This window comes from Brachypodium distachyon, chromosome 1, assembly GCF_000005505.3.
Source record: "Brachypodium distachyon strain Bd21 chromosome 1, Brachypodium_distachyon_v3.0, whole genome shotgun sequence".
Taxonomy (NCBI): Eukaryota; Viridiplantae; Streptophyta; class Magnoliopsida; order Poales; family Poaceae; genus Brachypodium; species Brachypodium distachyon.
Genome location: NC_016131.3, coordinates 73778427 through 73806028, shown reverse-complemented (window position 1 = coordinate 73806028; position 27602 = coordinate 73778427). Strand labels below are relative to the sequence as shown.

At 43.8% G+C, this 27602-nt stretch overlaps 5 protein-coding genes across 10 annotated transcripts; 1 reads left to right on the top strand and 4 right to left on the bottom strand.

Moving 5' to 3' along the window:
• Positions 1-1668: 1668 nt before the first annotated feature.
• LOC104582439 (vegetative cell wall protein gp1-like) lies at positions 1669-2184 on the bottom strand. The gene has a single exon (XM_010231991.1). It carries the CDS (start codon positions 2182-2184, stop codon positions 1669-1671), a length of 516 nt encoding a protein of 171 aa, XP_010230293.1.
• A 1706-nt stretch (positions 2185-3890) lies between these two features.
• On the top strand, positions 3891-7077 carry LOC100843327. Of its 5 annotated transcripts, none has more exons than XM_010230992.3 (5): positions 3891-4116; positions 4830-5192; positions 5472-5646; positions 5744-6361; positions 6532-6673. In XM_010230992.3, the coding sequence occupies exons 2-5, from the start codon at positions 4930-4932 to the stop codon at positions 6592-6594; spliced, it is 1119 nt and encodes a 372-aa protein (XP_010229294.1). In that variant the 5' UTR covers positions 3891-4116; positions 4830-4929; the 3' UTR covers positions 6595-6673. The 5 variants fall into 5 exon arrangements, with proteins under 5 accessions (XP_010229294.1, XP_010229292.1, XP_003562176.1 ...); XM_010230990.3 differs by having other exon boundaries at positions 3892-4116; positions 6464-7077; XM_003562128.4 differs by having other exon boundaries at positions 3892-4116; positions 4845-5192; positions 6464-7026.
• Positions 7078-15478: 8401 nt separating this feature from the next.
• Positions 15479-15853, bottom strand: LOC100843024. The gene has a single exon (XM_003562127.3). The coding sequence runs from the start codon at positions 15851-15853 to the stop codon at positions 15566-15568; it is 288 nt and encodes a 95-aa protein (XP_003562175.1). The 3' UTR covers positions 15479-15565.
• Positions 15854-16543: 690 nt separating this feature from the next.
• Positions 16544-20265, bottom strand: LOC100844211. Of its 2 annotated transcripts, XM_003558903.4 has the most exons (6): positions 20064-20257; positions 19200-19317; positions 18732-19103; positions 17360-17816; positions 17039-17120; positions 16544-16860 (listed from the first exon to the last, which is right to left on the bottom strand). In XM_003558903.4, exons 1-6 carry the CDS (start codon positions 20100-20102, stop codon positions 16657-16659), a joined length of 1272 nt encoding a protein of 423 aa, XP_003558951.1. In that variant the 5' UTR covers positions 20103-20257; the 3' UTR covers positions 16544-16656. The 2 variants fall into 2 exon arrangements, with proteins under 2 accessions (XP_003558951.1, XP_014757372.1); XM_014901886.2 differs by lacking the exons at positions 16544-16860; positions 17039-17120 and adding an exon at positions 17127-17269 and having other exon boundaries at positions 20064-20265.
• A 4097-nt stretch (positions 20266-24362) lies between these two features.
• On the bottom strand, positions 24363-25778 carry LOC100842720 (heavy metal-associated isoprenylated plant protein 44). The gene is made up of 2 exons (XM_003562126.4): positions 25408-25778; positions 24363-24865 (listed from the first exon to the last, which is right to left on the bottom strand). The coding sequence occupies exons 1-2, from the start codon at positions 25600-25602 to the stop codon at positions 24473-24475; spliced, it is 588 nt and encodes a 195-aa protein (XP_003562174.1). The 5' UTR covers positions 25603-25778; the 3' UTR covers positions 24363-24472.
• Between the last annotated feature and the right edge of the window lie 1824 nt (positions 25779-27602).

The following is a 27602-nucleotide window of genomic DNA, read 5'->3' as shown; positions in this document are numbered from 1 at the left end:
CTGTACACGTGGCTTGTTTTTCTTGTTGTTGCCATTTTGCTTGTCTTTGAAATTGTTTGGTCGATTATTCGATCCATTGAACTTGTTGTTCTTCTGAAAATTAGCATGTACTTCAGGTAAAGGTGCAGCGCCTACCGGACGCTGATGATGATTTCTCATTAGAAGTTCATCATGCATTTCGGCCTGAAGTAAAACATGGATAAGATCAGAATATCTATTAAATTGGCATGCACGATATTGTTGCTGAAGGATCCTATCGGCCGGAAGCATAGTAGATAAGGTCTTTTCGATCTTTTCCGTTTCAGAAGGTTCCTTATCGCAAAATTGCATCTTTGAACAAATTTTATGAACGGCATGATTGAACTCTCCTATAGATTTAAAATCTTGTAGGCGTAGTTGAGTCCATTAATGTGTGGCTTCAGGCAAAATTACGGCCTTCTGCTGTTCATATCTAGTTTGAAGGGCAAGCCATAGTGTGTATGGATTTTCTTCCATGAGATACTCTAATTTGAGATCAACATGGATGTGGTTCCTTATAATGTATAAGGCATTATATTTGTGTAGATCTGTGATGTCTCTTGTCCCTCTATATGAGGTTGTATGGCCGCTGAAAGTCCACGTGACGCAAGGCTCACTTTTACGTCCATTGCCCAAGTTGGATAGTTTCGACCGTCGAGGGCGAGTTCGTCAAACTCTTTCCCAGTCATTTTGTCCTACATGGGATTGAAAAACTATTGATTTTGTCAATTACTAGTAGGTAAAGCCAAAATATTGTGGTCATTATTGTAAGTAAATTGCAATAAAATGCATGAAATTTAATCAATGTTAAATTCATATAGTGTAGACCTCAAATAACACTTTGAAGATAATCACCGATTTATTGGTGTAGATCTCTCAGTTCTACGCAAAATAATTCGCTGCTTTCAATAAGGTGTATGTTCCCACGGAACATTCAACACAATTATATCGTTTTACCGTTATTGAAAAGCTGTAGCGCCTTGTGTTATTTAATATTAGAAGAGCACGGTTAAGGTAGTCATTGTGCCTTTTTACACAATGTAGACCTCTCAGTACTACACGAAATTATTCGCTGCTTTCAATAAGGTGTATGTTCCCACGGAACATTCAACGCAATTATATCGTTTTACCGTTATTGAAAGGCTATAGTACCTTGTGATTCGTATACCTTAAATTGGGGTAATCACGTGGTGATAATTTTATTTATCACTATTGGAGATTTTTCCTGAATCAAGTCAATTTTGGGCATTTTTTTGGGTGCCTTTTTGGGACTTAATTGTTGAAGCAAAACTCTCAAAATGCAAGAAATAAATATAAGTGCAGGGACCTATAGGTATGTAAAATACTGCTATTAAATAGATATATGCACCAAATCGCAAATAGCCGAAAACACACGGACTTTTCTGCAAAATGGCCGAACCAGTGGGGGAGCGGACGCAGGCGTGGGCCTGGGCCACGGCGGCCTTTGGCCGGCCTAGGTCGGGCCGAGGGGCGTCGGGCGCGCGGGTATAAGAGGGGGTGGGGCGGGCGGTTAGGGTTAGGGTTTCCCAAACCGCCGCCGTCGCCACCACTGCCCCCAAATCCCGGCGCCGCCGGGGTTCCGCCGCCGCCGCCCTTGTTGCTGCCCGCCCGTCTCCCTCACCGGCTCGCCTAGAAGGAGGAAGGCCCCCCCCCCTCGTTGGAGGAGGAGAGGCCGAGGGCCGCCGGATTCCAGCTGCTGGCGGCCGGACCGAAGCGGTGTGCGGCCATGGCGGCCGCAAACGTGCGGAGGAGGCGCCTCGCCTCCGGGTGGACGCCGTCGAGTGCAGCGCCGTCGTCGGCCGGTGGAGCGGGGTCGGTGACCGGAGGCTCGTCGTCGACGGTGTGAGACGTAGAGTCGACGGCCGGTGCGGGTGGAGTAGGCGACGGGAGTGGCGGCGCCGTGCCGTCCCTCGCTGGGCACGGCCCGAACCCATGGACGGGGCAGTACAACGGTGGCGGGGGCGGTGCGAGGGCGGCCTCGATGTCATCTTCTTCACCAAGCATTGGGGCCGCTGGACCGCTCAAAATCCAAGTCATCGTTGGCGAGTAGTCCGGTGAAGCCGGTGGTGCAGGGGCCGTTGGAGCGGGGGTCAGCGAAGCGACGGCCGGAGGGGCGGCCGTACTTGGACCGGCGCGGGGCTCCATGGCGGCGAACCGGCTACCGCGACGGACATTGGGGCCACCTGAACGGGTCCGGCGGCATGGGGTCCACCGGCGACGAGCCCAACGGCAGCGGTGATGGTAAGATCCCCGGCGACTTGCTCCTTGGCCGAAGAACTCGAGGAGGGCGACAAGAACTATAGGCAGATCATAGATTGCCATTGTTTCTCACATTTCTTCTCTTCTTGCTCTGTAATGGTAGAACTACGTGCGTGATAACGTGTTGTGAATGAAAATGAGAATGAATCTCTGTGTTGATTCCATTGATTGATGTTATATTTATACAAGTGTAAGGGACACCAATACATACATGGCATCCCAATATTTGGGCCCAGGCGCCCCAAACTTGGGAAAATAGGGACGTGAGCAGTTACTAGTTAACTGCCATGTTAACCCTTAATAAGCTATTAATTAATCTAATTGATCATAACTAATTAATCTTAACACCCTCCTCTTTGGAAACGATGTGAACTTGTGACTCTGCCGTCAGTTTGGAAGACGTCTCAGATTGATTTTTGGTTATTTTTTCTTTCTGAAATAGAGGCAAAAGTTTTGCCTCAGAAAATTTATTAAGACTCCAATTTAGTTATTACAAAGTAAGAGAGAAAACAATGACGTTCCGGGAGGCTAGGCCTTCCCTCTGTTTTTTTTCTCGCTTTCTTTGCTCTCCTCCCCTTCTATTCCGGGGATCATCTTTGATCCCCTTTGTACAGTTTCTCTCATTTAATCGAATGATGGAATCGACTGTCCTTTCCTTTAAAAAAAAAGGAAACAATGTCAAAGCTATGGCTGCAAGTCTCTTGATATAATGTTCTTCTCGTCAAATGTATGTCACACTTCCCCTACCTGATGGATTGGCTGACGGTGAGGGACCACTGTCAGAAAGGAGGCTAGAAGGACTAGCGCCCATACGAAGGGGAATGTGTGATATGGGTGCATATACTCTGGACCCACTTGTAAGAATCACGATAAGTCTAGTAATAACTACTCTGAACTCTCGTCACCTTCATCACCTCTAACCCTGAATCCCCTTGACCTGTGCGATTCCTCTCTTTCCTAGGTCCGGGTCAGCATAGTACCCAACTGGCCGCCTCAGCCTTGGTTTTAGAGCTTATAAACTCTAGCCTAAAAACTACAGGAGGCTCCTGCGGTGATTCCGCCATTCATTAGGCGAAAAGCAACAAAAGCTGCCCTCCCCACTCGTCATCGGTGGCCTCGTGGGCACAGGTGGAGGCAGAAAGAAAATACAGGAAGAGACATAATATAAATGATGATTTATTAGGGAGACCAAAGCATAAAAATATGAAAAATATGAAACTTAGAAATTGCAAGGCTTTACAGGGACTTAAGTAGGCCTGGTCCCTGCCTCAGCCATTGGCTTGTGGGTCCACCTCGTCCTCCGTCTCGCTGACATGGCGGCATAGAAGGTCATCCCGCCGTTTGAAATGGCGTGGAGCTTTTTCCGTCATTTCAGTCGGCAACAAGTGACAGGTGGCGTTTCATGGACTTTCCACCGGACCTTTTTGACGATTCCTTCCAGAAAAGATCATTTTTGTTGATTCCTTTCAGCGCGGGGTTAGTTCAGCAAAAAAAAAGAATTAGGGATGAGTATCTCAGCCCGGCTAGTGAGCAGCCCAGTCGTCCAGCTCGGCAACGGCCCATATCACCGAATGGAAATGGACTAGTGTCGCAAGCCAGGGGACAGCATTTCGGTGTGCGAGAGCAGCCCCCTCCCCCTGAAAGGAAAAAAAAAAGAAATTGTGCGGAAGGAGAAGAGTCGAGAGCCGCACGCGCCGCCGATCGCCGTCGGACGGCTCGCTGGAGACCTCGTGCCACCGCCAATCTTCTGCCGCCCTGCCCTTCGTTCGCCTCACGGGCCTTTGCTAGCAGTTTAGCAGCTCAACCGCCCTAAGCCGAGTATGTAGCCCTCTACTTCCTCCGATTCTTTTCAACAGGTTGCTTTTGATTCCTTCCAGCATTTCCGATCCAGTTCAAGCTCGTAAACTAAACTAGTTGTTTGGGGATTAAATTTGAGGATCTCCGGTTGATTTTTCTCGAATTTTACGTCTAGGGTTTCAGTTGGGGTTTTATGGTAATTTCTCCTCGAGTAGTTCATCCAATTTGTCCACGTTAATACTAATGCTCTAACTGTACAGGGAAGTGAGATTAGTGCAATTTTGTGACAATGCCGTCAGATTATTTGATAGGCGCGTTTAACTGTTTATAATGAAGTTTCAGTGGCTTTTTTTCCGTACAGTTAATTTCCTATCCCTAATTCAGTATGTTGCTGTAAGAATTGTTCATCATTGGAAAGTCAGAAATGTGTTTTTATCTCCCGGAGTACGTCACTAGCTTTTAAACGTTAATTTTTTTTGTTGACTGACGACCATGTTTGTCCATGGTCTTTTGGTACTTCATTTTGTGCCAATGAATCAATATTTAATGACTTATTTATTATTAAGCACCCTGATCAATACTTATTGATCGTTGTTATGTCGTCACCTTTCATGTTGAAATGTTGATGCAAAATATTTACACATATTACTATTCAGTACAAGATCAGTTGGAAATTACTCATATTGTGGTATCTATGGTGAGTCGTGAATCGTGACACGTCATTTTCATTCTAGATCCTCCATTTGCAGCTGCATTCCTTTGTCGCTTGGAGTTGATTTGAACCCCTGCTACGACATTAGATTTGTGAAAAGCCCGAGTCAGATAGGCTGGCCTATGGGCACCATCAAGATCACACTCGCTGTGGACAGGTCGCGGAACCGCGTGCTCTTCGCCGATGCAGGCTCCGACTTTGTTGAAATCCTCCTCAGCTTCCTGAAGCTTCCCCTCTCCGCCGTTCAGTCCATCGCAGGCCTGACTTCATGTGGTTGCCTGACAAAACTCCGTGACAGCGTCAACCACCTCACGGATAGTGAGCTGCTGAAGGTTGGCTTGTGCCATGGCATGCTGCTCGCACCTACGCACGCCGATGAGTTCAAGTATGTGTGCTCATGATTCCCTGTTTCTGGAACATAATACTAATTTATATCGCGTTGCTGAGCATCAGTGTAACCACAAAATGAGTGATTTTTCTTCTTCACAAAAGCATCAGTAATCTCTTCCGAAAAGGATAACTTTATGATGTACCAGTCGGTTTTCAGTTTTTACTGAATTCGCTGTTGTTTTAGTTAAATCTTATTCTCAGGCTCTGTGAGTAACAGTGTGATTACTACCATAGTGTGTCTGTCAAGCACTGCTAGACTCTTGCATTAATGCAGTGAAATATGGAACACAGAGACCTGTCTAAGGGGTAAAGAACGGTTCATTATCAGTGACGGATGGATGATCAAGCCAGCATCCACAAGCAGCATGTTGTCACTGCCTCAGATGTTTGGTTCTGATGGGGTCGGTCATGGCTTTGAGGAGGTCACGGTGTGCGTTGGCTCAGTGGAGGTAAGACAATTTTGTATATATATTTATGTGTACTGTTACACGTGTTGGACTATGTTTTGTATACTAATCTGGATGCAATCCATTTATGATTTTTCAGGTTTTTCCCTTGCTGAAGGCTTCACTTTCATCAGATACCATATTCACTGATGTGTTTATATCCAAGGGAACGGATGACCAGGCTTCTCGTCTCACTGTGAAACCAACCATCAATCAGAAAATTCTGCATCATTCCAGTAATTATTCACTTTCTTTACCAGAAAGCAAGGTCAAGCTTTTCTATGACATCCAGGAGAAAAAGGTCATGTATGCTGAATGCAATCGTGAGTTCGTGCACTTACTCCTCGGTTTCTTGACTTACCCAGTGGGCTGTATGATAAAAAACACGGGTGCCAGTCCTTGTCGTCTCGGCAGAAGCTTTAGCAACCTGTACCGCAGTGCCATCGACCTCGGCGGTGCTGGCTTCTTAACACGCTGCTTGCCCAAACTGTTTGATAGTTTGAGCCACATCATTTGTCAGGCGGTAGATTGCCCATGTACGAAGGATAGGATGCTAACATGTTATTGCTGCCATCCTGAGCTCGTTGAGGACCAGAAGTATGTTGTAGCCAATGATCTACTTATACACCAGGCCTCTGGATTATCTGTGATGAAGCATTGGTTCATGAGAGACAAGGCTAAGGTACTGGAGATGGACATTGCCATCGGGAAGCAGGAGGTAAGCTCATAAACTTTTTTCCAGAACTAATAATTGCTAAATGTCAGTTTGTTGAGAGTTTTTTCAGTGATCATCGCCATGCGTATTCTCTTCCTTTTACAGACTGCTGCGCTGCTGCAAGCCGTGCTTACGTCCTCCTCAACAGCACTGACTGATGTGTTCCTCGGCAGGCTGGAGGAACAGTCAGCATGGCAGAAGATGCAGATCTTTGCCAAGCTCCCCAGGGGTGGTAAGATCATAACTGTGGAAGTCGCGAGACTCGACACGATTGCCACCGTGAAGAGCAGGATCAGGGATAAGGTGCCTGTCCCGGCAGGATGCCGTCATGAGTTGGTCTACGGTAGCAGATATCTCAAGGACTCGTGCACCGTTGGCGAATACAACATCGTCAAGGAATGCACCATCATCTGTGAATTTTATAAGAAGTGATCGATACGGTTGACTCGACGGTCAACCGGTTGGATTGAAGCCCGGTCGTGCAATCCTTTGGACCGTGTTGTCAGTATAGTTGTGGTGGTAGGATGGTGGTGGTGCAATCCTTAGGACCGGTCATGGTGGTGCACGTAATGGTCGGTCAGCCAGTTTGCTTAGATACGATCATGATCATGTTTTGTGTATGGACACTGAAGACTTAACTGGTTGTTCTCCTTTTAGTGAAAGCCTTATTGGTTGTTTTGTGTATGGACACTGAAGACTTAACTGGTTGTTTCTGTTAAGATTAATTAGTATATGATTAATTATTAGTTAATTAATCTATTACTATCTATTAAATTGGAGTTGGTGGCGATGGTACCGTCGTGGTCGTTGTCGTAAGTTAACTTCGTTAAAATTACAACCAATATGCCACTACTCGTTATTTTCTTTTTCTTCAGTTAAAATTACAACCAATATGTCACTGCCCGTTATTTTCTTTTCTTCCAGTTTTTTTCACGATTTTTCCTACTCCATCTTACAACCAACCCCACCACACCCGCATGCCGACCTCGACAGCACCATGAGTTGTCTACACAAAAAATGAAAATAAATAGTTTGTGATTTTATTGACCCGTAGCAACGCGCGGGCACACCTGCTAGTATATTTAATATAGTAGTTAACATGTAACCGGTCGCATCCCAAAATTCCCAAAACTGGGACGCGGATGCCAAATATTTGGGACACCAATGCATGTATTGGTGTCTCTTCCCCTTTTATATATATGAACACAATCAATGGAAAACACACAGATTCATTCTCATTCATTAATAATTCGTTATCAGCACACTCTACCGAGAGCATCAAGAACGAGAGAAGATCAACTTCCCACAAGAGGAGAAACCAATCTCTGGAATCAATCAAGCATCTGGAATCGATCAAGCATCATCAAGATTAGAAGAAATCGATCTCTTGGATGATCAGAACAAGCACACGCATGCTTGTACAGGAAACAAAATTGATCTAGACGATTGATTCATCTAATCAAACATTCCATCTGTCTATTTTTTATTTTCTTCTATGCTATTGATGAACTGATTAATCACAATTTGATTTTATGCATTCCCAATGAAATTCAGAGAAGATAGATCAGAAGCAACCGATCTCTGAATCAATCAAGCCAGCGAAGAAATCTACACCTGAAGGACAAACATGTATCGATGGATTAGAAGAACAATCATGATACTGCTTCCTGCATACATGTGATCCTATTGATTAATCTCTTCGCTACAACTAACGAATTAATCATTGCATTACTTCTAATGCATCTCATCTTTTTCCTTCGTGCCTAGCAACCGGAACGGAGAACCAAGAGAAGAAGATCAACAACAGAGAAGAGGAAGAAACTGATCTACAAAAAAATATCTGAAAATCGATTGGATCAATCAAATTAGAGAATATCAAGAACATAGAAGGATGAGAAATCAAGTTGTCTCTCACTGTTTTTCTCCCGATCTGTGATAACCCCTGGCCATGAATGCTACCCTTCTTTCTGCACCCACTGCATCTTCGTCGTTTTCGGTCGTCATCGATGCACACAGCACACCGACGGCCACGCCGTCTTCAGCGCGGCACCTGGCTCTCCAACCCTCACGCCGGAGACAGCGCTAGGCGACATCTGTCCCGACGCGACCCTCGGCGCAACCCCGCTTCACCAAGCGCAGGCGGTTGTAGACCTTGATGATGATCCGCGACCACCCTTTACAACGATTGGCGGTGACGTACAGCGCCGCTACTCGGTGCCTTGGCTTGACGCGGCAACGACCAACTCGCAGCGGCCGACGGCGCAACCTCCAGTGGCAGCAATCTGCCACTGCCTCCTCCCCGCGAGGACCTCAGCGCGGCGTCCGACGGTCGTCCTGCTGCATGCCCCGCTCCAAAGCGCCAATGGCGAGTCCCTCCCTCCGGCAACAAGCCCCTCGCCCCTTCCTGTCTTCCATCTTCGGTGGAAGCACACTGCCTATTCGGCGGCGGCATTTTTCGGGGTGAATCCCCAACCGACGGGATGGATGGGGATTTTTTGGCAAATTTTCGATTTTGTCCTCATACTTTATCATAATTCAGCCGGCAAATTTATGTGGGCCCTCAGGCTTACTTGTTTGCAAACAGAACCCGGTTTATACGGATAATTGCAAACAAGTCCAACTAACAGTACTGTAGATACACTACTTACCTATCATGTTTTGGCTATCATGTCATGTTTACTTCTATTTTTATTTACATCTTCATGCATTGTTCTGTTGAGTTTTAAATTCCGGAATACGTATGAATGTAAATGTTTTCATGTTCAAATGTATATGCTTTTCGCAATTCGTACAACATGAATGTTGGTACAACAACAATATTATCCGCTTATATTAAGCCCATGATGTTTAAAAGCTCAATTGGCTTAATTAAATATTGGATTTTGCAATTTGAAAGACGATTACCTCAGATTTATATTTGGGATCACAAGGTACTACAGACTTTCAATAACGGTAAAATGCTAAATGGCGTTGAATGTTCCGTGGGAACATACACCTTATTGAAAACAGCGAATTTCTCGTGTACTACCGAGAGGTCTACGTTATGCCAGAAATTGACACAATGACTACCTTCAATGTGCTCTTCCTAATATTTAAATTAAATATAATACAAGGTAGTATAGACTTTCACTAAGGGTAAAATGCTAAATGGCGTTGAATGTTTCACATACACCTTATTGAAAGCAGCGAATTTTTCGTGTATTACTGAGAGATCTAAATCACTTTTTAGTGATAACCTTCAAAGTGTTATATTAATAACTTGAGGTCCGCATGATATTATTCAAATCTTCACTTGAACTTTCAATTTTTGCAAATGTTATTACAACGTAACCATGATGATATTCACTTGAACTTTCAATTTTTGCAAATGTTATTACAACGTAACCATGATGATATTTAATTTACTCACAAGTAAATTAATCAAATCTCTGGTTTACATATAGGAAAAGATGACCGGAAAAATACAATTCGACGAGCTTGCGCTCAACGGTCACAACTATCCTACATGTATAATGGACATAAAAGGTCTACATTACATCCCATGAGATTGTGGCTATACTCCAACCTCTTCAAGATGTGATGCCCAACTAACATAAATGCAAAAATATGGTGCTTTGCACCATACTCATCCAGATCTCAACTCTGAATACTTATAGGATAGAAATATCCACATGCTTCAAACCGTGGGAAAGGCATCGCAAAAACTAGCATTTGTCCAAAGTGTGTATGCTACACGCATATCACCAAAACACATGACATACCCCACAACATCAAGTCAATCTGTATCAACAATCCTGGGACAACCGACCTGCCCAAGGTCAAAGATTTTAAGCTCACTTCAATATCCATGTTGACAGCATCAAGGAAACTGATTGTCCGCATGATGTTCTCCTAGAACAAAGCAACAATGAGGCATTCCAACACTCAATCCTATGGGCACGGAGAATATGACAATCGAGTTTAACTCGAATAACATGTTTGGTGACTATAAATAGTACCATCACTCCATAGATATTATAAGTCCAACTGACTTTTGTAATAACACATACACATATGTCGTTGTTGTTGTTGTCATTCTATATTGTATATCACAATATAGTGTATCAACACTTTGATACAAATAAATTCTACATTTCCATATATAGACTTCTACGGGAGTCAATCTGATGAAAGAGGAATTGTGTCTGGTGGACACTAGCGCCACAAACTCTACACATAGGGAAATAAAATAAATAATTCTCCAACTCTTACTATGGAGAATGGAGAGATCTTTACAATCGCTATACATGATACAATAATTTTTGGCTCCTAACGTGCCATAATTACACTCCCTATGGGTACACAAGTGACTATCCAGGATACTCTATAGTGTCCAGATTCAACTCGTACCCTACTGAGCTGTAGAGATATCCGTAAAAATGGTTTTCATATCGAAAACCATAATGACAACAAAGAGGAATATCTTCTCTTTACCAAGACAACGGATATGGCAAATAAATATTTCAAGAAATTCGTTCTTGAACATCTGTATTGTAATACACATACACCACACCCGTAGCAGATGTTGCGTATAAGGTAATTTCTCAGAATGTCACTACGTTCCAAATGTGGCATAGTCACCATTGTCACCCTGGATTAGGGATGATGTGGAAAATTACTAGCAATTCCAATTCCATTGGTCCTGGTTTAAATGGTGCTAAATTTCCTCAATATTCATATTCCATTTGCACTATTTGTGCTACATGAAAGCTAAATTTGGGACCTTAGTATCTCAAAATACTAGTAAAAGCACTCAAATTCCTTGAACACATTCAATGTGATAATTCTGGTTGCATACAACCATGGTCTGGACTTTCCCTGTATTTCATGGTTCAATAAGTTCATCTACACGATGTCTCACGTGTGTCTTCTATCCACACAAAACCATGTATATGCTAAATAATGAGCCAATCTAGTAAACTACAAGCTCATAATGCTGAATATCGAATTAAATCAATTCGAATTGACATTGTTGCAGAATTTTCCTCACATGCTTTTAATGATTATTGCATGGTTTGGGGGGTTGAACCTCAACACTATGTCCCATATGTCCAAACTCAAAATGGTTTGATTTGAATATCTAATCAAAGGATATAGCTCATTACACATGATTTTTACTAATGAATTGCAACTTACAAACCTCATGTTGGGTCACGCAGTTCTACACACTGCTGACTTAATTCATAAGTAAACAATTGCATATCGTAATAATTCTCTTGTCCTATTTATACGTGGACATCTTCCAAAGATTTCCCATCTGCGATTATTCGGTTAAATACCGATATCACCACCCCAGTGTACATCAATGGCCCTTCACAGAATTCGGGATCTATGTGAGGAATAACTGTATTTTCCGTCACTTACAAATACCTCAAGTCCCTGTCAAGGGGAGTTATTTATGGCTAGTACACTGTCTATATCACCAAGAAAAATTTCCAGGCATTAGGGGGAGATTTCAAATACCAGAAAGAATGCCAGGAAATCAATAAGAATGTCTAGCACATTTTCTCCTCAAATCCACGTACTCAAGGATCTGAACCTCTAGTTCAGAAAATCATTCATTTGCAACACATTGCAAATAATCTGCCATACTCATTTACTGACTACAACGGTATCATAAAAATCCTTTAAATCATGCAATTAATGTGCCTGAAAGAGTGGAGGTACCAATAAAAAACCACTCAACCCCCCATTCATTACACGAGGGGGAGAAGTATGGCCACACCACATGATTCAGCACCTCGCAAGCAACGAAGATAACTTCTGAGTATACTCTAAAAAAAATCAGTAAATGCAATTCAACTTCACGTTGATAGATACCAAATGGGTTGTATACGCCTAGTGGAAGGGAAACCTCCACAAACCCAGCTCAATAGTGCACACAATGACTGGGACATCGGAATACCTAGACTTGACTGCATTGGGAAATTGCGAATAGTCATCATGGGTACATAATCATCTATACGATGATCTCACGTGTGTCTGATCAACACACTGAACCATGCACAAATATCTAGCTTTTGGAAAATCATAAAAAAAAAGCTTGCTAATTGTCGACATACATTTATGCACTATAATTGCAATAACCTCCCGAATGATCCTGGTCCAAAGACCATGGCCATGGCATAGTGTGTAAACACTCGGACTGAATTAGATCGAAGGATGCAATACAAGCAGAATTAGCTTCGCTCAATAAAAAGGAAGGTATCAGTGAAAGTAATACCTACACCAATTTTTCTTCCGTAACAAGAATGAAAATAACGAGGTGGTGAAACTCAAAAGCGAGGCTTGTAGCACTAGGGTTCACGCAGATACCCGAAACCAATTCTCCATATATGCATGAAGATCATTTTCCGATAACATATTTCAATGGCAGTTCTAAATCGTCTATTTATGCAGTTGATAGACGTAGTGACCAAATATCTTTATGAGTCACTTATTTTGGACATTTATGTTCCTCAAGGAATCCCAATTTCCAAATACATGCTAAAAAACGCAACATGAATAGTGTAAAACCTTAATAAGTCACTATAGGGCTTATCAACATAGTCTGGCAAATTGGTACAACTGACTAATGAGTTTATTCCACTGAAGGAATACTCAAACAATGATGACTGCCCATGTGTATTCATCAACAAATCCAAAACATGATTTTGCATTATCTCTGTATAGATGATTTAAACATCATTGGCAACAAACAGGATATAGATGAAACTCATAATCATCTAATGACGGAATTTGAAATTAAAGATTTGGGTAAAACCAAGTTCTGCTTAGGTTTACAACTTGAGCACCTTCCCTCGGAAATATTGGTTCATCAAGCTACATATATCCAAAAAATCTTGGAGAAATTTAACATGGAAAAATCCTATCCATGCAAAACACCTATCGTAGTTCGATCTCTAGACGTAGAGAAAGATCCATTCAAACCAAAAGGTGATGGAGAGGAAATTTTGGGACCTGAGTTCCCATATCTTAGTGCTATTGGGGCATTAATGTACCTATAAAATTACACCCGGCCGGATATTGCATTTGCGGCAAATTACTAGCAAGACACAGCGCAGCTCCAACAAGACGCCATTGGGTGGGAGTCAAGCAGGTATTTCGCTACCTAAAAGGCACTAGAGATCTAGGTCTATATTTCCAAAAGGAAAACCAAGACTCTGAATTAATCGGATACACTGATGCTGGTTATTTATCTGATCCCCACAATGCCAGATCCCAGACCGTTTTCGTGTTCCTACACGGTGGGACAGCCATATCGTGGAAGTCTTCTAAGAAGACACTAGTGTCTACATCCACAAATCATTCTGAAATAATAGCTCTATACGAAGCATCTCGTGAAAGTGTATGGCTACACAGAATGATTAACCACATACAACAATCATGTGGTATTGGTTCGATTGAATCACCAACAATTATCTATGAGGATAATTCTGCTTGTGTTGCACAGATGCAAACAGGTTATATAAAAAGCAATATAACTAAACGTAATGCACCTAAATTATTCTATCCTCATGAATTACAACAAAATGGGGAGATAAATATCTTGCAAACCAAATCATGTGATAACCTCGCAAATTTGTTCACTAAGTCCTTACCCAACTCCACATTTCAAAAATGTGTCTATGGGATTGGTATGCGACGACTTAAAATTTTGCAAGCATCAGGGAGAGTATTCACCTGAAATTAACCTGTTCATAACATCATATTACACTCTTTTCCTATTATGAGTTTTACTCGCTAGTTTCTCATAAAAGGTTTTTAATGAGACAATATTAACATAAGATTATATGTCATATTTTCTATTTTCCCCACCGGATTTTTTATGGATAATATACAAGGATACTTATTGTTCACATAATTCTATATGAATTATCAAGAAACAATATCCAATATATGTTGTGCCATTTTCTCCTTATTTTTTCCCATTGGGTTTTTAGGAAGGAGTTTTCATAACATATCAATATCAGTATTACTTTCCTCAATATTTTTCCCACAGGGTTTTTGGAGAAAATAACAAGATTACAAGATTACAAGATTCCATGATGTTTCAAGTATATACATATCGACGGAGCAAATTGATCAAGGGAGAGTGTTAAGATTAATTAGTATATGATCAATCAGGATTAATTATTAGTTATTTAATATATTTAATATAGCAGTTAACATGTAACCGCTCGCATCCCAAAATTCCCAAAACTGGGACGCGGATGCCAAATATTTGGGACACCAATGCATGTATTAGTGTCTCTTCCCTTTGTATATATATGAACACAATCAATGGAAAACACACAGATTCATTCTCATTCATTCATTTCTCAACAGTTTCTCCCTTCAGTGAAAACCTTATTGGTGATCTAGACATTTACAGCAAGACTGCAAATGCATCTCAACTTCTTAAGTAATGGTTTGTGGAGATTTTTTTTTTACCGAAAATGAAAACCTTATATTTATGAATAGAGGTAGTAGATTCCTGTAAACTTAATTGGCAAAGAAACAAGTAACCAGCAAGATGCTGCCACTGGCTCACTGATAAATTTGATGGGCAACTCACCTCGCTCGATGGTCAATGCTTTTGACACAAAAGAGTTCTCTGTTCTAGTGTTCTGTCAGCACACGGCGAAGAGCTTGACGATGAGTTTGTCGCTGTCCGAGCCTGCGATAATAACAAAATCGTTGAGTGTTTAATTGGCCCACCCAGACTGGCCCTGATTGAAATGGTAAACGTACCCAGTTAATTGTCCGGCCCACTGAGAGCTGCCTTGCTCAGCCCAGCCCACACATGGCGGCCCAAAGAAAGGTTCAACGCCGCTGCAGTTAAGCACATCAATTAGCCTGGTGGAGTAGTTATCTGCATTCATTCACTTTAATTTTCTCTCAAAAAAGAACGAATAAATCTGAATTCATTCATATTTGCTTCCTCGATCCTGACATGATCGCAGAGGATTTATCTCAACAATTGCGCATCCTTATTGTTGACGTATCACTAAAAATATATTGTTTCCACTATAAAGACTAAAAAATATAGGAGTACGATTGAAGAAAAATAAATCAAACGTCGAAATTAAGTGCGAGGAAACTTGAAATAAACAACAGCTGAACCGAGTCTTCAGCATCCCGCCGACCTGGCTGGCTAAATTAGTGAACACCGGCGGCGGCGGCGGATCAGCGGCCAATGGCGTTGTGGCGCGGGCGCAGGATGCGGCACTGCTCGGAGACCTTCTGCTGGAGGTAGTAAGGGTGGAGCGGGTGGTCGTGCGCCAGGAACCCCCACCGGCGGCCGTTGCGCGTGATCCTGAGCAGCCGCAGCAGCAGCGCCTCCGCCAGCTCCCCGTCCCGGTCGCGCGCCACGAACCGTGCCACCCGCTCGATCCGGTGCCGCTCCTCCCCCGACGCCGACCGGTGCTCCAGCACCGTCCCCGCCCCCAGCGGCGGCAGCGGCGGCGGCTCCATTAATTAATCGGAGTCGAGAGATCGATCGATCGGCCTCTGATGATGACGATGAGAGGATCGGAGGGGATCAATGGAGATTTGGAAAGAGGCAGCCGTTAGGGTTTCCGGATGTGAAAAATTTATATAGCTCGGCCCCGGATGAAGAGGGTCTGGATGAGTGTGATGGAGACGAGACGACGACGAACGATACGGGGAATGGCCGGCTTCCCTTTTATGGCGCGGAGGCAGCGCAATTGATTCCTAGCCGTTGGATGCCGCATCTCACGGCCGTGAACGTCACTCACACTCTCACAGGTGCTATATATAATTCCTGAGTAATCTGCATCATTCTTATCCGAAATAATAATCTGCATCATTATAATGCAGATCCGCCTAAGGAAAAAGATGCTGTATCCTCGTTAATTTCCTTGGTTCTTTTCCTCCAATTAATGCAGGGACTTATATCCTCGCTAGGCCAGAATGTCAACTTTTACCTTGTGGGTTCTTAATGATACAACAGATAGATTTCTTCCAGGGTAAAAATTGAAAATTTTCCTCTTTAGACACTGATCATACATGGCAGGGTTTAATTCCTGATGAGCATTTTTTTTTCCTTCAGGCATCCTGATTCCTGAAAATGATCGAGCACGCAGTTATGCACGCAGGTATATATACTCCGGTTCGGCGAAACAGGACTAGGGACACAAAACGTGATAATGCCACATTTCACATTTGCATTTCTTGCTGGTAAACGATGAGCCGGTAGCATTTTACATTGGTCAATTTTTCATATATTTCTGAAGTGCTACAATAGATGATCACATTCACAGGCACCAGCACCAGCAAGAGAATGAGGAAGGTATGTGCCCGGTCTTCCGGATCTGTGCCGCATGCTCTTCTGTTCTCGCTGCTTCCTGGGTCATCCTCGCCTCTGCGGCCTCCCTCCTCGCCTCCGCCCTGTGCCTGGCCGCTGCCATTTTCCTGGCAAGCCTGTCGTGCTCGCGAGCTCGCTTCCTTTCCATCTTTGCCTGCAGTTGGGAGGAAGGGAATTCCATTAGATGCTGGGAGATTGAGTTTCTATCCCCTTCTTTTGAGGCCTATTTGGCTATCTGGCATGAGCTAGACAGTTTCATTTAGAAATGGTCTCATGTATTAATTTAGCCAAGGTATACTATGTAGTACTGTAGAACATAGCAAGGTATATACCTCTATTCTCTTCATTTCAGCATCAATTTTTGCTTGCTGGTGATTTTCCCAAGCTTGGATCTTTACCTCTTCCCTCTGAAACCTACAAGAATTGCATGATTGCAGAATGATAAATTGAAACTGTAGTTCGGGGATAAATGTTGTGCTGATCTTTAAATAGGCCTAGCAAAACAATGTCTGATTCCATTTGCACATGTGCATGTTTCTACCAAATGACCTGGCCAGATTGTTCTGAAAAAAAGGGAACAAATGTTTCGAAACATCGATCAGGCAACCTTCTGAACTTCCCTACACAGGATAGTCAAGAATGAGAAAATATACCTTGCAAGATACTTTCCCTTTTCTGCCTCCTGCCAATCTGCAGCACGCGTCTCTCTGTCGATTTCTGCGGCCTTATCAGCTGGAACATTTGTGAAATTTGCAGTAGCTCTTTCTTCCTTACTTGCCCATGCAGCTATAGTTGTCTTGCCCAGCCTTTCACCGAGATCCAGAATTTCCTTTCTGGTATTCAATTGTAGCTCCTCCTGAGACATGTCCATCTTGCTGGAATCCATTTTCCCTATACAAAATTCTGCACTTCGTTGTGGAGTTGGTGTCCTGGAGGAAGTAGGGCTAGATGCTATTATAGGAGTCCCAGTCCGAGACGGTTCCTGGCTGGCAATCGGTGTCATTTCTGTTCCCATATCTCTCATCGAGACAGACCTAACCACATGTTCTGGTTCGTCGATTATTGGGGAACTTTCTGCAGGCTTGACTGAATCAGCTGGTTGAGTGAATCCTGCAGATATAGTTTAGCAAAAGAACTCAGCCATCAACACACTGAGATGTATCAACCAAACAGAAGCATATATAAGAAAGCTCATTGCAGGTTTGATTTACATAAACAATAGTATATTAGTACTTTCATTTTGGGTAGGATTTGAGTTGCAACAACTACTCCCTCCGTCCCGCTATACCAGGCGTGAATAGTGTTTTCAAGTACCAAGAAAAGATCCTACTCTTTTATTGATTGGACCACTTTTGCATGCATGTCTTTTTGATTGGATGGCTTCACTATGCGCCTCATATTTGTGGACTACTAGCAAAATGAATCACACACCTCATAAAAGCGGACAGAGTGCTAACTGAAGGATCAGCATCCCTGAAATATATATTGGTCGGCACAGCTATTTCTCTCTATAAAGTCCTCACAAACAGGATAGAATACACGATGCACATCGATATGCGTACTAATTTAGCTGGAAAACAGTATCTTTGAAACTGTTTGTTGCATAAATTTGGAGAAAATAAACAGTGGAATAATTGTCAGATTGCTTTTCCGGTGAAGGGATGTCAAGTCTACTACTCAGTGTCAGGTCTTTTTGCACCACCAACTCATGTTCATGATGATATGCTCTACTTGTCCCCAATTCAGCCAGCACCAACAATTTTCAAATTTGCCAACCAAACATTCTAAACAATCCCAGACTCAACCCCACATGCCACACCATAAACAATCATGAGGCATGCTAGTTCGATCTCCAAAGTTCAGACACACAAGGTTTGAAATTCTAGTCACACCAAGATTAGATGTCTCTCAAGTTAACATAGCAACATTTATTAGCTCATGAACATGCCATAATACTTGTCACTAAATCGATGTGCCATGACATAAGAACATTAAGCATGAAAAGCATGGCAAATGCTTGCTTACCGACTGAACTTTTTAGCAAGGTTCCGGTGTTCCTCGGCGCCTCCGCGACCACCTTAGCAACGGCTGGTGGGCAGGCTCCATGGTCAGGTAATGCCATTGCCGACTTCTTCGGCGCAATCACAGTGGCATTCGCCACACGGCCAGTACGGTTGGCCGTCGGGCTGGAAATCCACTTCTCGGCATCGTCCCACTTCGACGGCGTCGGTCTAGAGAATGGCGGGAGCAAAGCTGCCACCGCCGCCGACCTCTTCACCATCGGTGGGCCCGAAGAGCTGCTCTCGGAGTCGAAGCTGTCCTCGTCCTGAGCTCGGTTCCTCGACCTGTGGCCGCTGTTGCTCGACATCTCGGTGGAGGTGGAGCATTCCAAGCTCCCTATTGATACCAAATGTCACACCAAAGAAGTCAGTTTTCAGTTAATGCAATGGTAACTGTCGAGCTGTATATATGTACAGAAACAGTTGGACTTACTCCTGTCGTCAAGTTCCCCGGAGTCGTTGGCTTCCGGCGACGTGTCCTCGCCGTCGTGCTGGTGCTTCTCTAGCCCGAGAAGCATCGCTCGTAGCTTGGCCGGGGAGAACCCACCGGACTGCAGCATAGTGAAAGAAGAGAGGAATTTAGTGAGTCTGAAATCTGAACGAAGGGGATCGAAACCTTTGTATGGTGACTTGAACCAAGAAATTGCCAAATTTGATGGAATCACGCCAGAATGGGGACAAAAGGGTCGCCAGCTTTTTAGTAAAGCGTGCGCCTGAAATATCCGACCCATCCCAATCCCATGAAACCACAGCCACCCAGTGATAGCTACTGCGGCACGCACTTGTGCATCATCACCAAATTCGAGACAAAAATTGAGGAGAACGGTAGCATCATCAACTCGGACAAGGATAAAAACGGTAACTTTGCAGTAAAGTGAGCATCGAATTCAGCATCAGGATGACAAAATGTCCGCCGGATTTGGGAGAAGAACGAAAGAACAGAAGCCGAGCGGAAGGAATCATAGTAAAAGCGTCCGAAAATCGCGACCTAGCAGTGGAAAAGCGCATCGGATTCAGCGACGGGCAGGCATCCTGCATCCAAGCCTGCTTTGTGCTTTCGAAGAACTAATTGTCAAAAAGGTCAGACCTCAAGAAGCACAAAACATCCGCCGTTGTGGCCACGAACTGCAGGAAATAATCCAACACTGCAGACAAGGATCAAAATCTACCAAATCGAACCAACAGTCGAGACCGGGAGTCGCCAGGAATCGAGCAGAGAAGATTGATCCGAATGGGAAATAACATCTCAGGAAGCAAATTCAGAGGGGAATGCGCGGGCGGGGAAGGAGAAGGGGACCTGTCGGGGCAGCGGGTCGTGGATGCGCGCGTAGTCCATCAATGGCGGGTCGGTCTTCGCGGGAGCCGGGGAGGAGGTTGGATGAGGGGGAGAAGAAGAAGAAAGGAGCAGACAGGGAGCTTAAGCAGCGGGGGTGTGGAGTGTGAGTGCTGCTGGTGTGGGTTAATTAAGAATTTGATTCAGCAATATGTCCCCCACGATGCGCCTAATCTAGTCAAGACACGCTCATTTGGAGGCTTGCGAGGAGGATTGCAATCGCATAAGTAAAATTTTGGTTGGATCGTTCCTTCCTTCCCCCATGTTTTCCGAGTCAAGATGATCCTAGCTTTGCACAACTCGTTTGTTCTAGTGTGTTTGGAAATGGAACAGCAAACCTGTTCTAGCAAATCCAAACAAATATTGTTCTTTCTACCTGGCTAAGCAACGTTACTTACTCTATTTCCCACCGGGAAAGTAATCGAAATTCGAAACGAATGATCCAAATTTTGAAGTTGAGTCCTGCTGCGCCTCGAGCCGTTCACCCTTTTGCCACTGCAGCAAGCGAACGGCAGACACACACATTGTTTACGTGCGCCGCAGCGAGTCTCTTCTGCCTGACGCAACAGATGCTCCTGCTGGAGTACGTATCTTAACTTCGTCTGCAGGGAGGAGTCAAGTCAAGCTTCCTTCAAGAAGAAAATAAAAACTGAAGTCTTTTATTTCAAAAGGTTGGCATGTAATTCTTCTCACCGTTAATCGCTCCAGGGAATTATTTACATGTCCAAAAATTGTACGACGGAGTGCAGGTTGTGGGCAGGAAATGCAAATGCACGTGTGCGTGTTTGTGGAGTACTACGATCTGGATCCCTTTTCTTTCTTTTAGGTTTTCGTACTACAATCTGAAACTGAGTAATGGGCTAATCAATTCCTTTAAATGTGTGATTTAGTACGAGAAAACCTGGGGTGGACAGGAGGAGAAAAAAATTAAGAAAATCATTGAAACAGAAACTGATGAGACGTGACAGAATGGCCAAAGAGGAAACACACACACACACGAACGTTAGGTAGGTGCAATGCATGTGCGTAGCAGAGTTCTTTTCCTTATGGTTTTTGTATATATTCTTTGTCACGTTCTGTTTTTCTAAATAGACCCTGCAATCGTAAAAGGTGGCCCCGAATTACATGCCAGTGTGTTATTAGCACATGATTTAGTGTATGTTTGGTTTGATCCCAAAGTTGTCTTCAAAAATTTGGTTAGCCAAATAATTGGTGTTTGTTTTGGTAGCTCATAAATTGACCAACTTTGGTCAAAAAAGTGAACTAAAATTGGCTATGAAACATTGGCTGGCCAAATATTTGGTCACCATCCAAACAAACATCAAATTTGGTCAATGACCAAAATATGAATTGATATGTTTTGGTAGCAACTAAACAGACACTTATTATCTTTGACTTCAGTATGCAAACAAACTGTACGGGAACACTGGTCTTGGTTTCTGCTTGTAAAAGACACCTTTGACAACACAGAGCTCTGATGTCAACAGTTCGTACCTTTTTTTTTGCGAGTACTGTACTTGACAACAAGACGTACTCCAACATGCACCTAATTAAACAGAAATAGGTTGCCCCGACAAAGATGCCTAATCATTTGCTGGTGGGTAAGCATTAGACAGGATAAGAAAGCTTAGTGGATTAGGTTCCATCTTCCATGTAATTGTGGAATCACTTTGTAATGATAGGGTATATATGGATGCAAGGCTTTGACCAAATGGTGGCATTATTACGACGCCCTGGTCTTGAACCAGGTCCAATTTGCTTGGCTGTCCCGATGAGACAAGTGCAATTGTTGTGTTTCTTTGCAAACCGAGGTTAGTCTAATCTGATCCATTAGGTGCAACCTTACGTACCTAGCTAATTAATCTCCATATCCACGCCGGCCGGGAGTTGGAACTTAAAGAGAGTACCGGATCCAAAAGGCAGGCCCTTGTTGCTGTATGAGAACGAAACAAAGCCCAACCACTGCCAATATACTTCAAATTTGGGTGTTTTTTCGCAAAAATGAAAAATAAAACTGGGAGCTCAAATCTTTGTAGATTTTTCTATAAATTTGACTAAACTTAAAAATGTTTGACTTAGCACAAAGCTAGAAGTTACTCTCTCCATTTCATAATTCTTGTCGAAATATTACATGTATCTAGACGTTTTTTACAAATAGATACATCTATTAGAAAAATTTGAGACAAGAATTATTGAATGGAGATATTATTATATTTAGGAGCAGAGGGAGTACTTCGATGTACTGGATTTTTTTCGGAGTTCATATGACATTTTAAAAAGCCATATATAGCTTGCTGTGATTTTTGGAATTACCCCCTCCGTCCCATAATATGAGGCGCGCACGCATCCCTAGATCATCAATTTGATTAATTAAATATGTACGCTCCTTAACAAAAAGTATATCATTAGATTTGTTATCGAAAGAACTTTCTAATGATATAAACTTTTTATTATTTAATTTTTATTTAGTTAGCTAAATTGACGATCCAGTGATGTATGCGTGTCTCATGTTATGGGACGGAGGAAGTAGAATAGTTTTGAAAAGCCCAAAATCTATTCCTGCGAGGTAAGCCCGTCTGACCATGCCAGTCTCTCTCTCCCCCTCACGCCTGGGCCAAAGGCCTTTTCTTTGTTCTTTCGTCCGCCTGGGCCAAAGGCCTATTTCTTCCCCAGCCCATCTGCCTTACCCAGTTTCCCAGCCCACCCGTATCCTCCCTGGCCCATTCCCCGCGGATCGCCCCACCAGCCCAGCACGCACGCCGCCACGCCGGTCATCTCCAGTGCCCGCGCCTCGCCGGTAAGAACCATTCATCTCACTGCTGATTCTCTACCGCGGCAACGATTTCGGCTGAAACATCCTACCGCGGCAACTTAACCCTCGCAGCAGCCTCTCTCTCAGCCCCTGCCGATTCTCTGCCGCGGCAGAATAATAAGATAATATCCTGTCGCGGCAGCGATCTTCAGCAGTAAACTGTTCTTGGCCAGTCATCTTTTTTGAACGAAAAAAAAGATGATCTGTAATTCCCTGCCAGTCATTTTTAATACGTTATATAGTTTGATCTGTAATTCCTTTGTAATCGATTCTTTTTGTTTTTGTAAAGATTAGGTTGAGATTTACCTTTTGGACCACTTTAGCCCTTTTCTGAAATCATTTGCAAGGATTCATATTCAAATGGAAATTAAATCCTGTTAAAGCAAATTTTAGCCGTTTCACCTTCATTTGAACGTAAACCTTTTTCCAGCCTTTAGATTTGTACTTAACATTTGTATTAGAGTATTTGTACTATGCTTATAAGTTGTTAGAATACTGAGTACATTTTGCAATTGCACTTCCGTTTGTTTTATTTTGAGTTTGTTTGGTGTTCTTTGAATGTAGTGTTTATCGTGGTTATTCATCCATTTGCATTAGATTGTTCGGAGTAAGATTGAAAGTGTTACGAAGAAGAAGAGTACCATTACCAAGGCACCAAATAGTAAATAGGCAGGTTGCTTTGACCATATTTTTCCGAGTATTTTGCCATGCATGTTTGAATAAGAAGTCCTTTGAACAATAATAGTGATGTATGTTATCTTGATATTCATCATCATTATATGTGCTAGCTACGATCCAAAAGTAACACGGTGAATGCAGATATCCAAACCTTACCGGTTGGGATCGTCACAACTGAACTACTCTACCAGCGACGCTGTAACAACTAACCAAGCAGCAGCAATCTACCTCCGTTCCTAAATACTTGTCGTAAATACTTGTCGCACACTAAAACAGCGACAAATATTTAGAAACGGAGGGAATAGAAAAGATCAATCTATGAATCTGTCTCCACAAAGACTACCTTCCTCCTCCCTAGTCCCTACTCTCTCTCCAGAGCACTATTGCTGGCGGCTGCACGTTGGCATCTGGCCCAGTTCCGCAGACACCAACAACACTTATCCCCACCCCAATTCCAGGCTTTATTTCGTCCCCGCTAGTACCAATCCAGAGCAAATAGGAGTATTTAACTGTCATAGCCACGATCACCAACGCCCAAACCTAACCTATCTGCTAGCTTAACTTGATCAAAACTTGCTGCTACTACCCTGCTAGCCTGCCTACCTCGACCTCCTCCCCGCGGCAAACAAAAAGAAGACGAAAAATTCGCACGCTTTCCCGGCCTGTGTAAGCAAGTACTCACTGCTCGCATGCACATCCCATTCCCCTGTTCCCACGCACGCCTTTCTGGTCTCCCATTGCATGCACAGAGACCATCATCATCATCATCAGAGTTCAGAGACGACCTTTGCTGCGAGCTTTACTGAATTAAGCACCAATACTTAACACACAAATTAACGGTCCATTACATCACGCTCCATGACCATGAATCATAGTATCATCATCACATGATGGAGCAGGCGTTGACGTCGTCGTCGTTGAACATATTGCTGACGGGGTCGGACCCGCGCTGCGGCTCGGGGAGGTGGCCGTGCTTGTCGCCGTTGTAGCCGTGGCGGTAGTAGTTGTAGCTCTGGCGGAAGGACTCCTCGTCGCGGAAGTAGTCCTTGGCGGTGGTGAACCGGAGCGGCTGGTCCGGGTTGGGCCAGAACTCGGCCTTCTTCCCGGCCCGCCGCACCTCCTTGAGCACCCGGTGCCTGTCCACGTACCCCGTCACAGTCACCTTCTCCATCTCCACCTCCACCTCCACGCTGTCCACGCCCCGCAGCCTCGTCACCGCGTGCCGCACCACGCGCTCGCAACCCGCGCAGCACATCCGCACCTTCAGCTCCACCGTCTGTGCAAACACGCGTTCAAAGTTAAACCTCGAAATACTGCGTTGGATGTCGGGTAAATTCAGAAATTAAACGGAGGTTGTTGCAAGAGGCGACAACTGTTGTAATAATAGTGATGATGGGAGGTTCTTTTGTGTTTCTTGGGTTCTTTCTAGGCCGCCCAAGGCGTGCGGCGCAACTTGTTGATTACTGCTTGGTTATTCGATCGCGACTACACATGTAAGCTTACAAATTTACAATTAGCAAAGGTGGTTCACGTTTTTTTTACAGGTAATGAAATGACAGTAGTGGGCAGAGAATAATCTGAAACGAACAATATGATGCATATATGTCCAGTCGCAGTCGCATAAGCAACCAGGTTCCTGTACTTGCATATACCCATCCGAAACAGACCAAAAAAAAGAATCCTCTTTGATTCGCATGGACAGCATCATGCATTATCTCGAAACGAATATATCACGGAGCAAAACAGAGCATGCAAAGCACAGAGGAGCATGCAAGAACATTAATAAGCTGGAAGAGACAGAGTATTTGTGTGTATAACCTGCAAGGAGAGCGGCCTGCTGCGGCCCATCCTGCGGCCGGAGAGCACGCCGTCGTTGTAGTACAAGGTGTTGGCGCTCGTCGGGTGGCTGCTGTGGTAGTAGGCTCCGGCGCGGTGGTGATGCCCGCCGCCGCCTGGATGGAAGCAGCAGTACAGGAAAGACGACAGCGCCGACGACACCGTGTTCGACGACATGGCTGCCCGGCTCTCACAACTTATTATACCCCCCCACGGAGACGAAGAAGAAGAGTGCACGGCGAGCTTGTCCCGGTCAGGAGGGCATGCAAGGGAACTGAATAAAAATGCTTTGCGTTGCTCGAGCGTTTCTTGATGCCTCTGTTGTGAGAGACTGCTCCTGTCCTTGCCCGGCGAGACAGTTTATAGGCTTTTTTCCCTGGGGGAAAGGGAATAATGGTATCTCAGTGGTCTGCACTGCTATTGCTTGAAATGTGGGAGAGCGGGGCCCTGGTGTCCTGTTGTGCCACCTCAGCAGTGGATTAGAGTAGCCTTAGCCAGTTAGCCTAGCTAGCCGTGCTTCAAGAGGAATCTTGGCATCAGAAAAATACTGACTAAGCTAGAAGAATAAAAAGAGAAGGGTTGATGAGTATTCTCAAGATTCGGGCTGGCGAATGATATGATGCCTGTGTCGATCGAGCCTCCTTTTACTCTGCATCAGAGCGGACATGTATGCATGGCAGAAAGAGTGGAATACTAGTACTGATATAATCTGCTCACTGAACTGTCAGTGATATCCCATTTCTACATGTTCTTGCAATGCAAATTGTTCGACAGTGAAACAATTGCAGAGTTTATGCAGACAAGTGTCAGTTTTTGTTCCAGACTTCAGACACACGCCTCGATCTCAATTATCGGCTGCTAGTTGAACACCCAAATGACGTGATCCGTTCCGTAAACTGTATATTCGACGACAAGTTCTTGTTTTTATCCGATGTTTAGTGACTTAGTTCTCTTGAAAAAAGAGTTTGCTTAGCGACTAAACCCTCTGAGTAGTGGTGCACAAGTCAGGAAAAAGTGTTTGATGCACAGGAATATATGTCAGGTTGTGGGGGAAAGGGGGAAAAGTTCTTGAGATATTCCCAGAAATCTTCTACTCTTTTCTTCCCCTAGCCTCTACAACATGTCTTCCCTCGATGATATTATGCCCTGTGCTTATTCTGTCCAGGCTTTTCTGCACACAGCATTGCGCCACTGTTGCATGCATGCATGAACCTAGTCCCTCTTGCTTTTCTGCGTGTAGTTGCTGATCTTTGTCTGCGGATTTATGCAAATTTCTCTGTTGTGTTTTATTCCAGCTTTAGTTGGAACCTGGAGCGGTGTGTTGATCCTACAATAATGCTCTTTCTGAAGGAATATTGGCTATCTATCCCTTATTAAATTTGATTTCTTGTGTAACAAATTGGCTTGACAGGACGCTGCTAGACTACTTAGTCCTTGGTGGCCACATTAGCATAGGATGGATATAGCAATTCATATATACCTCGGTGCATAAACTAGTGCTGAATCAATTGCCTATACTTGAGTTAGCTAGCTGGTGACTTAGTGATGAGTGTTTGATTATCGGGTATAATGCGCTACACGTAATCGAAACGAGCTTAACGACAAATTTGACAAGCGGCGCCGAGAATTGATGCGGCGGAAAACGTGCTATGTGATGATCAAGCTATAGTCCATCACCTTTTGCCCCTCTTACATGCATGGACATAATATTTGAATCCTCATTTCAAGTGGCCAGTGGTCAAAATGGTAAAGGACAAAGCCTGTCTTAACACTTAATTAGTATGTGATTATAATAGGGCCCGGCAGCTAACTCTTTCGGCGAGGGCCTTGTCTTTATTATGCCCACTAATGAAGAGACTTAAATCTAGAAGCTGTCCTCTTGTTGTCTTGGTTTGATTTAATCAGGGACCCTGTCCCATGCATGGCTCCATTTCGTGTTTCTTCAGTTAGCTGTTAATTTATTCAGACAACTCGCAGCAGAGAGCCACTCTTTTTGAAATCTTATATTGGGGAAAGATATATTTTTTGTCATCTTTAAGCAACAGGAAAAAAAAAGAGACTTAAATCTAGAAGCTGTCCTCTTGTTGTCTTGGTTTGATTTAATCAGGGACCCTGTCCCATGCATGGCTCCATTTCGTGTTTCTTCAGTTAGCTGTTAATTTATTCAGACAACTCGC

Coding starts and splice junctions, on each gene's coding strand:
- LOC104582439 (XM_010231991.1), bottom strand. CDS start 2,184: ATGGAGCCCCGCGCCGGTCCAAGTACGGCCGCCCCTCCGGCCGTCGCT.
- LOC100843024 (XM_003562127.3), bottom strand. CDS start 15,853: ATGGAGCCGCCGCCGCTGCCGCCGCTGGGGGCGGGGACGGTGCTGGAG.
- LOC100842720 (XM_003562126.4), bottom strand. CDS start 25,602: ATGTCGTCGAACACGGTGTCGTCGGCGCTGTCGTCTTTCCTGTACTGC. Junction 24,866..25,407: donor GCAGGCCGCTCTCCTTGCAG/GTTATACACACA, acceptor GTGTTTGCACAG/ACGGTGGAGCTGAAGGTGCG.
- LOC100844211 (XM_003558903.4), bottom strand. CDS start 20,102: ATGGACTACGCGCGCATCCACGACCCGCTGCCCCGACAG. Junction 19,318..20,063: donor ACGACCCGCTGCCCCGACAG/GTCCCCTTCTCC, acceptor ACTATGCTGCAG/TCCGGTGGGTTCTCCCCGGC. Junction 17,121..17,359: donor AAGGGAAAGTATCTTGCAAG/GTATATTTTCTC, acceptor CAATTCTTGTAG/GTTTCAGAGGGAAGAGGTAA.
- LOC100843327 (XM_010230990.3), top strand. CDS start 4,930: ATGGGCACCATCAAGATCACACTCGCTGTGGACAGGTCGCGGAACCGC. Junction 5,193..5,471: donor ACGCACGCCGATGAGTTCAA/GTATGTGTGCTC, acceptor GCATTAATGCAG/TGAAATATGGAACACAGAGA. Junction 6,362..6,463: donor TTGCCATCGGGAAGCAGGAG/GTAAGCTCATAA, acceptor TTCCTTTTACAG/ACTGCTGCGCTGCTGCAAGC.